General features: G+C 37.6%; 1 protein-coding gene and 2 pseudogenes across 1 annotated transcript; 2 read left to right on the top strand and 1 right to left on the bottom strand.

The window, feature by feature from the left end:
- Window positions 1–561: 561 nt before the first annotated feature.
- Window positions 562–4034, top strand: LOC143600799 (asparagine synthetase [glutamine-hydrolyzing]). Its single transcript, XM_077078376.1, has 9 exons — window positions 562–713; window positions 881–1019; window positions 1884–1985; window positions 2062–2203; window positions 2306–2496; window positions 2619–2861; window positions 2942–3298; window positions 3396–3476; window positions 3560–4034. Exons 1-9 carry the CDS (start codon window positions 634–636, stop codon window positions 3986–3988), a joined length of 1764 nt encoding a protein of 587 aa, XP_076934491.1. The 5' UTR covers window positions 562–633; the 3' UTR covers window positions 3989–4034.
- A 1517-nt stretch (window positions 4035–5551) lies between these two features.
- On the top strand, window positions 5552–5894 carry LOC143600798 (PHD finger-like domain-containing protein 5A pseudogene; annotated as a pseudogene).
- Window positions 5895–7771: 1877 nt separating this feature from the next.
- LOC143600797 (zinc finger CCCH domain-containing protein 66-like) lies at window positions 7772–9981 on the bottom strand (annotated as a pseudogene).
- Between the last annotated feature and the right edge of the window lie 284 nt (window positions 9982–10265).

Below are 10265 nucleotides of genomic sequence, written 5' to 3'. Positions count from 1 at the left end.
ATATTAATTGATAGCACACATGACCAAAAGGTGTTTGTGGATTGGTTTGATAGAAAAACGTATTTTTAACTACAAAAAAAAATTCCGTATTAGATCCATGTCGTGTTATAAATGCACCCTCAAATTTCAAAACGCATTGTTGGATTTGAATTATAGCGAACAAAAGGTAGTCCGAAGATGAATTTTATTACGCATCCATAAAAATAAAGAGAAATACGAGTAAAAATGGATACGCTACTATAGTTTCAAAGACACGTGTTATTAATCTAGACACCATAGATCATATCACCTTGGAAAATAGAAAATAGAACAAAATATCGCGATTGATTTAAATTTGCATATTTACCTCACGTAACAATCACCTATGACACATTAAACATGTTACATGTCACATAATTCAATCAAATCATGTTTATCCAAAAAAAGAAAATAAGATATGACAACCCACCGAGAATCGTCGCCGCTTATCCAATTAAACATTCAACAACAATAAAATAATCAAAAAAAGACAAAGGTGGCCTTCACCAAAATCATCTATAAATACGCGGCGAATGAAGCAGTGATCATCATCATCATATCCATATCCATTCATTCATAATATTAATAATAACTATCTCCCATTTTCCGGCAGCCATGTGTGGAATACTAGCTGTGCTGGGTTGCTCCGATGACTCCCAGGCCAAAAGAGTCCGTGTCCTCGAGCTTTCTCGCAGGCATGTTTCCCGTTTGACTTCTATTTTAATATAAAAATTGTTTTACACAAATTATTATTATTACTAGTACTACTGTTACGGTTGAATTTATTAGTATTGTTATCGTTGTTAGTTTAATTTGGAATATTAAGAGAAGTGAGCTAATATTTTTTATTTGTGGGTTGTAGGTTGAAGCACCGTGGCCCAGATTGGAGTGGGCTTTATCAGCACGGTGATAATTATCTGGCCCATCAACGTCTGGCTATTATTGACCCTGCTTCCGGTGACCAACCGCTTTTTAACGAGGATGAAACCGTGGTTGTTACGGTGGGTGTGATTATTATTATCATTTTATAACGATGAAATAAAAATTAAAAATGGAGACTCTTAATTTTGTTAAGCCCCATCATACCCATGAGCTTCTATTCATGGAAGGGTGGTGGGACCGGATTGATTTATAATTATACTGAATGAATGATAAAGAGAAAAATAATAAGTAATTTAAAATAAAAAAGTGGTAATAATTGACGATTATTTTTGGTGTTTTTAAGTATTCTTGTTTGGTGGGTTTTTGTGCTATTTAACAAAACTGAGGGACGTTCTGTTTTATTGCTCCACTAGACAGGTGTTTGTCTTGTGTTTGATCACTGTTTTTTCCCGACCAATTAAGCCAGTGAACCGGTTGTGAACTAGACTGAGGATGAGAACAAGTTTTTTTCTTTTAAAATCTCATTTGTGAATAATTTATTGCTGAAGACTTCATATTTTAATTATTTAAGTCTTATTATTTTATTATAATTGTAAATTCGTATCAAAACGTTACTTCCAAATTCTATTTTGTATTAGATATCCATATAAATTTTATTATGTTTTATCTCATTAGTTCTTAAATCTGGCTCAATCAGTCTGATCAGCGAATTAGTTTTGATGCCACGTTCTTGGATAAATATATTAGCTTTTCGGGTTTTTTTGGTTATTTTCTGAGTTTCTAAGAGAGATTTTGATGTTTTAAAACAAAATGAGTGAATTTCTTTAAAGTGACATTTATTTTAACGTTTTTGTGTTTATTTTGTGTGATAGTCTAATATTACTCACTAATCCAGTGGTTTAGTGGTATAATGCTTGTCACTAAAAAAATGTTATATGATTCGTCTCGTTTGATTTTGAAGTCAATTTTGTCGGAAAACACAGGTCAACGGCGAAATTTACAACCACGAGGAGCTCCGGAAACGTTTAACCATAGCCGGTCACAAGTTCCGCACAGGCAGCGATTGCGATGTTATTGCTCACTTGGTAAGCAATAAGTAACATTTTATAAAAAGAAATTGGAGTTTCCTATGTAACTAAAGTTATTATTAACATTGTACAGTATGAAGAACATGGCGAAGATTTCGTGGACATGTTGGACGGCATGTTTTCCTTTGTGTTACTGGATACCCGCAACAACACCTACATCGCGGCTCGCGATGCCATTGGGATCACCTCACTCTACATCGGTTGGGGACTTGACGGTAACAAGCTTTATTATTGAGATTGGCTTATGTATTCTGGATCGATGTAAACACTACTTTTTAATGAAATATTGATAAAAACGTTATTTTGTGTGTTTATAGGTTCTGTTTGGATATCATCAGAACTAAAAGGACTAAACGATGATTGTGAACACTTTGAGGTGTTTCCACCGGGACACCTCTACTCCAGCAAGACCGCCGGGTTTCGACGTTGGTACAATCCAACTTGGTTCTCGGAGGCTATCCCGTCTACCCCATATGATCCGCTTGTCCTCCGTCGTGCCTTTGAAAACGTGAGTAGTAGTAGTAGTAATAATAATAGTAATAATAATAATAACAATAATAGTAGTAGTAGTAATAATTAGTGATCAGTTAAGATGGGTTGTTTGATTGTTATGTGACATGGTTAATGTAGGCGGTGATTAAAAGGTTGATGACTGATGTTCCGTTCGGGGTTTTGTTGTCGGGAGGGCTGGACTCGTCACTGGTGGCGGCTATAACGGCTCGTTATCTGGCTGGTACTAAAGCGGCTAAGCAGTGGGGGACTCAGCTTCATTCGTTTTGTGTCGGGCTTGAGGGTTCACCCGATCTGAAGGCGGCTAGAGAAGTAGCCGATTATTTGGGGACCGTGCACCACGAGTTCCACTTCACCGTACAGGTACCTTAAATATTATTTAAGTCTGCTAACTTTTGAAACAACTAACCGGATAGGTGTCTTATGTTATAAATATTTTGTAGGATGGTATTGATGCAATCGAAGATGTGATTTACCATATCGAGACATACGATGTGACTACAATCCGGGCAAGTACGCCCATGTTTCTCATGTCGCGCAAGATCAAGTCTTTGGGTGTGAAGATGGTCATCTCGGGTGAAGGGTCGGATGAGATATTTGGCGGGTACTTGTACTTTCACAAGGCACCCAACAAGGAAGAGTTCCATCAAGAAACCTGTCGCAAGATCAAAGCGCTTCATCAATACGATTGCCTGAGAGCCAACAAATCCACGTCCGCGTGGGGGTTGGAAGCCCGAGTCCCATTTTTGGATAAAGAATTCATCAACGTCGCCATGAGCATCGACCCCGAAGCTAAAATGGTAAGAAACTAATATTTTTAATAATTTTTGCTCTGTTGTTTAGACTCAATGAGAAGCACTTTATGTTTCTAATATACTTTTGCATGGTTATATGCAGATCAACATGGATCAAAAACGGATCGAGAAATGGATTCTTCGACGGGCTTTTGATGACGAAGAACAACCATATTTACCAAAGGTAACTAATTTAACATTTAAACCCATTTTAACTTTTTTACCATTAAATTGCCGCCTCTGACGGGTTTGGTGTATGTCGTGCAGCATATTTTGTATAGACAAAAAGAACAGTTTAGTGATGGAGTCGGGTATAGCTGGATCGACGGGCTCAAAGCTCACGCTGAGCAACACGTAACCGACAAGATGATGCTTCGGGCAGGGAACATATTCCCTCACAACACACCTGTTACAAAAGAAGCTTACTACTATCGAATGATATTCGAGCGGTTTTTCCCACAAAACTCTGCTAAGTTGACCGTCCCGGGTGGGGCCAGCATAGCTTGCAGCACTGCAAAGGCCATCGAGTGGGATGCTTCTTGGTCTAACAATCTGGACCCTTCGGGCCGGGCTGCACTCGGAGTCCATAATGCTGCTTACAAGAAGAACGCGGGTATCAAGTTAGGACCAAACATTATTGACAACGTGACGCGGATGGTGGATAGATCCGCTGCTGAGCTTGTGATTCAGGGCTAACGGGTTATGATTGTTTTAAGTTGTCATCTGTGCTTTTAAGATGTGTTGGTTGTTATTTCTTACTATATTTTGTTGTGATATGAATGTATAATTAACGAGTCAAATGTATTGTTATGTTTAAGATTGGGTTTTTAAATAACGATGGATGATTACTAGTACTTTGTCGGCGGTTATACGTATACACATATGTATAACCATAATAATCCAATAATCGCCTAGAAATTAAAGTTGATATATCTATCAGGATATGTTTTTACAAGTGCAAAATAAAACATAAAGATGTTAAGGTTTGGGCCTACGACATAATAGCCTGGGCCTGAAGTCGGTCTGCGTGGAATAAGAATAAAACTTTATTGGAGTAGTCCCAAGTAAGTTAAGTAATTGACAAGTCAAAAGACTTCCATGATTCTAATTGTTGTCTTGTCGGTTCATCTTGTATTTAAGTATACATGGTTTGGTTTTTATTAATTAGTGAAGTGAAAATTGGAACAAGATCCCCGGTTATCCCCAAATTAAGCTTTCTTTAAAGGTTAGGTTTTCTGTAAAGTTACATCTTGTTTTCCGTCTCTCTCTATGTTATATCTGTGTTTTCTGAATGCTTTTTTGTATCCTGGAAAGTTTTCTTTAAAGGAAGGTTTTCTCGAAAGTTACATCTTGTTTTCCGTCTCTCTCTATGTTATATGTGTGTTTTCTGAATGCTTTTTTGTATTCTGGATTATGTTCATCATTTTGTTTGCAGCCTACGTGTGTACATGGGTCCTTTTGTCTCAAATTGACTAAAAACCAGGGGTGTAAAGTGTAAACGACCTAAGCCCGAGCTCGACTTATTTGAATTACGGGAACTCGACTTGAGCTCAGGGCGTTTTCAGCTTTTTTTTCAAAGCGAGCTTGGCTCATTTATTATATATTAATTAATTGTGTATGGATCAAATACAAGTGACTTAATATATACAAGTACAAAAGAGGTAAAACTTAAAAATACATAAGGCTCGACAAGCCTAAACGAGCTCGAAAAAGCTCGCCTCGTTTCAAAATTTGTATCAATCCTAGCTCAAGTAGCTCTGAGCACTCTGCTCGTTTGCACCCCTATAAAAAAACAAATATTTGGTTTTTGAGTTTTTAGAAAAGTTCTGTTTCGGTCTTTTGGGTTTTACCGTTTGCGCTTGAAATTTTTGATCCGGAAAAATATTTGATGCCAAATCTTTTTGTTGATTAATATTTAATTGATTAACTTAGCTTTGGACTAAAATATTTTGAGTTACACTATATATTATTAAATTCTTAATAAGTTTTCAACATTCAAAATCAAATATGAAAATCCCTAAATTTGGTTTCAATTATTTCGCGGATTTAGTTAAAAGCAAAACTGAAACTGAAGCAATAGTTGAGTTTTCACTGCAACATAAAACCAAAACGTCAGTTTTCGTTTGGCTTTAGCTTTTAGCTACACATCGGTATTGTTGGTTTCATACACACCTCTATCGAGAACAATGGTTTTGATAAAAGAAAATATTATAATTTCAGTATATTTTCAATTTCTAATAAAATATTGATCAATGCAGGTTGACAGGAAATGGCAAAGCATCATCCTGATCTGATAATGTGCAGAAAGCAGCCCGGGATTGCGATTGGAAGGCTTTGTGAAAAAGATGATGGAAAATGTGTTGTTTGTGATTCTTATGTGCGTCCGTGTACGCTCGTGCGTGTGTGCGACGAATGTAACTATGGGTCATTTGAGGGTCGGTGTGTGATATGTGGAGGGATTGGTATTTCTGATGCGTATTATTGCAAGGAGTGCACACAACAGGAGAAAGATCGAGACGGGTGCCCGAAAATTGTGAATTTGGGGAGTGCAAAAACGGATTTGTTTTACGAGCGCAAAAAGTACGGATTTAAGAAAAGATGATCGGTATTTGAGCGGTATCGGTATTGACTCTGTTACTTACCTATAAATCTTGTTAGCCATGGATATATTCAAATATATTTGGTTGTATAACAAAACTTTTGGAAATACTTCCCTTTGTGTTGTTACATTTTTTGGTATTTTATATTGTGGTGTGGGAACTGAAGCATTTAAATGGCTCAAAAACGACTAGTTAGTCAAAATCTCCATCAAAGATTCTAAGAATATAGCTTTTTCCATTTTTTTTATCAATGTGTACTGTATTCAATCAAATGGCTCAAGACTATACTGCCCTAGTCTGCAAAATAGTTTGTCTACAAGACTACAAGAAAAGATACTAATGATAAGATTTTTTAAGCATACTTTCTACTTCATTGTTTACTATAGTTCAGTAATTGAAGAAGAACTTGATGATATTATTAATTTCTTTATTATAAAAGAAGATTTTTTGGGAGGAAAAGAAGAAAAATCTAAGGTTTGTTGCGTCGCGTGGGATAAAGCGGCATCTGCTAAAGAAGATGGAGGGTTGTGGTTGTGTCTCTTAACTCTTGAGATTCAAATATCGCTCTTTTGTCTAAATGGTGGTGGAGGTTTAAATTGGAATTTAGAGAAAAGGGGTTACGGCTTTGCATAACAACAGAAGGCTAAATGGGGCTTGCGGTAAGATAGCGAATATCGAGAATAGTATTGCTAATCAACATGTGTTGCTGGCTAAGTCCATTAAAGGTGAGGTAGGAAATTAACAAAAAAATAAAATTTTGGTTGGGCAATTGGCTAGAGGATGTTCCTTTAAAAGCATTTATTCAAATTTCAAACCTTCTCTCAAGTAAAATCTGTCTAGTGGCAGTCAGGTGTGCCGAAACGGATGGATAATTCAGCCTTGTACGGTGAAGCGGTGTGTTAGCCTATGGCATTGCTTGAGAAACTCTATTATTTTAAATTTAATGGTAGTGTAGATAATGGTGTGGCTTCGAGTTTATTTTAGGTTGTCTCGATGAAAAAACTTCTTTATTGCATTTTTTATTGGAATTGATGGTTTCCTTTGAAAATAAATGTTGTTGCTTGGCTGGCTCTTTAGAATCTTTCCTATGAGTGATAATCTATTAAAAAGGAATGTGTTCGTAGGCCTGACGGTGTATGTCTGTTGCATGACTTCATGAGAGTCTATTGATCATGTATTTACTTCTTGTTACGTAGCTTAAGTGGCATGGAATACCATTGGTACATGGTACATTATCCACCCAATTTATGCTTTTTTGATGCACAACTTTTTTGGTATTCATAATCATGTCCCGGATGTGGAGCATAAAGGGAGTATGATATAGTCAATTATAATGATGGCTTGTTCAAGTTGATTTTTGAAAAGAAGCCCCATTAGGATTGAAAGCATCCTTGAAGATATTAAAATATTAAGTTATTTGTGGATTAAAAATAGATCAAAATGCTTGGATTTAGATTGGGATGGTTGAAAGTGTTTAGCTTTGTAAGTCGTCATTTGTTTTGATGAATTAATACAAAAGGTACAATCACGGTCCATTGGAGGTTTTCCAACCAAACGACCTATTATTTTACTCGTGTCTCTAACTAGTTTTTTTGTATATATTTTGATATGTGTTTTCCATGTTTATTATACCTTTTTTTGCGTTTCACTTACCCTTTTTTTTCTTTTTTATTTGTTAGAGTTGGGGAAGAGAAAATATGCAATTGTCCCTATCATTATTCACTTATCTTCATCAACTACAAGATTACTGTCACCGTCCTCCAAATCTTAAAACCACATCTGCATATAACATGTTCCAGGTATCATTTAATTGACATATATATAAGCATCAAAAACTTAAAACAGTAAAACCTTTATATATTGATATAAGTGGTAAAATCATTGGCATATACACCATTAAATAGAAGACTCCAAGATCAAGTCTATAGATCACAGTCTAGCTTATTCAAAATGAAATAAATAACAATGAAATACATAAAAACCAAAAAAAAATGAACTTATAAACTATAATAATATGATCAGATGGATGCTTTCAACCTTCTGAAGTTTCTCGAAACGAATCGTCAAAATTCACCGACAATTCATGTTAAAAGGCGATTAATGATGCCATAACTCATACTTAAGCAAGCTGCTCCTGCTCCAACAATGCTGAAGTATGCTCATCAAATGTAACTTCAGGATCTAAATTATTATTATTAGTTACCGACAATGAATCATGTGATCTACGCACCCCAAATGAAGCCGATTTCCTCAACTTATTAAGCTCGTCTTTCTGTATACCCCAATCCAACTTCCCATCTGGAGACCCCCAACCTGAGAGCTTAGAAGGCCCCATTGACTGCCGGTTGACCGCCCCACGGTCAACAAAACTTTGACTCATCATCATCATCGTACTCAGTATATCCCACCAATAGCAATGCTATGGTAGGGTATGAGGAGGGTAAGATGTAGACAGCCTTACCTCTATCCCATAGGGATAGAGGGGCTGCTTCCGGTGAGACCCCCGACTCGATAGTAGTTTTGCATCAAGCTTTGGACATAAGGCACATAGCACTCAATCATCGGGACACCGGCTGATCGGTGCATGTGCCCTTGTCTTTCGGCTATCAATGCCACCACATGATGCCTGATTAACCTTCCGCCACTTTTAACGTTATTTTCACGAGATTAGTAAAATAAAGTCAACAAAACTTTGACTGCGGTTTGAAAATGCAGCCGCTCTCGAATTCATAATCTGGTTGGCTCCAAACGATGATGGTGACGACATCCTCATGTTTTGGTGTAACGGGCTAATTCTTGATTCTAGTGAAATCCCCGAACCCAAACGGTCAACACTTTTGCGTGTTGACCCATTAACCGTGTTGTACTCATCAAAATACTCGTTAAAACCCGAGTTAACGCGCGCAAACTCATCAATCAGCTGCTGTTGACGATAACGGTCCACCATCATCAACTCAGTTTCAAGATCCAACCGGTTTGACTGGTTTGACCAAAAAACACCGCCTCGAGGAGAAGAAGCAACGGGAGTAATCGGTGGTGTCGAACTTTGAGGGATCATTGTTGACAACGAGCCCATATTAAAAGGACTAACCGATGAAATATCATACGCCGAGCCCGTTGACGGGTGTAACGGGCGCAGCTCTTCGGGTTTATGAGCGAAAAAACAAACTTTTCGACTACACCCAATTTCATCTTTACATAGGCGCGTCCGATACTGAGCCGGATGAAGCCAACACTCGAAAATCCCATGTGCGTATTCACAGTTATCGCCTTGTTTACACGACCCTTTTCTAAACTCAGGACACGGAACACAACTATAATGATACTTCGTGGATCCCTCCTTCGCGCGTTCTCGCCCGGGTGGACAAACGGGCACTCGGTCCAATCGTGTGAGTACGCTCTCGAGCAAGGTTTGATCTTAAACGCATACATCCTAAACTCATCCGTGTTGTATATCCCATTTTTCATATCGGGTAACGATAGATCAACCGGATACTCCTTTTTAACTACAATCGGGGAAACCGTATTATTCACCTTATGTTCTTCAACACTGTTATTAACTAAATCAGTTAACATAATAATATCTTGTTCATCAGAGTAACCATTTAACATAACTTCCAACAATTTCCTTGTACCATTGAACACAGAACCGAACACAAACGGAATCAAATCCACGGGTCGGTTCCCATGAACATCCAAACAATTCGTATCACCCGAACACTTGATCAAAAGCTTAACTACCTCAACAGACGCGCTAGACCCTCCAGCAACCGCAAGGTGCATCGCAGTGGCCCGGTCCGAACCCGAACACTTATTAACATCAACACCAGCTAACCCTAGTATAAACCTCAAAACCTCTTTGCTACCAAACATGAAGGCAATCATAAGAGGTGTTCTTTCCTCAAGCTTCATCTTTTTGGACCCGATCGCTCTACCGTACCATAAACGCGACTCGTTAACATCGAACGCCTCTTCTTCGACTAGTTTTTCAACTAATACCCTAAATTCTTGCAAGCTATCTGATGCTGCTAACTCAAGCAAAACTGAAATTGGGCTTATGGGTTTGTCTTGATTTTGACTCGTACACATGTTCCTACAATACCCAGTTACAAATTTTCAGTAATCAAACCCTAATTGAATGAATTGATCAGTATAAGCGATGAAATTAGGTTTAATTTGTTCGGAAAATGATGGGTTTTTGATATGAAGTGGGTAACAGTAATTGAGATGCTAACGTACCTTGATTTGATTTGATGAAGTTGGTTGAAGAGAAGAATTGGAATTGGTGGAGTCAAAAAAGACGAAGAGAAGACAAAGGCAAAGGCGTCTGTCTTTGTTACAAATGTTTCCCTCCACCTAAACGAAACTCAAAA

Source organism: Bidens hawaiensis, unplaced genomic scaffold (genome assembly GCF_021521415.1).
Source record: "Bidens hawaiensis isolate Kalapana, Puna unplaced genomic scaffold, B.hawaiensis_p1.1 tig00054923_1, whole genome shotgun sequence".
Classification (NCBI taxonomy): domain Eukaryota; kingdom Viridiplantae; phylum Streptophyta; class Magnoliopsida; order Asterales; family Asteraceae; genus Bidens; species Bidens hawaiensis.
Note: the sequence above shows the minus strand (reverse complement) of the source record. Positions and strands in the feature narration are given on the sequence as shown.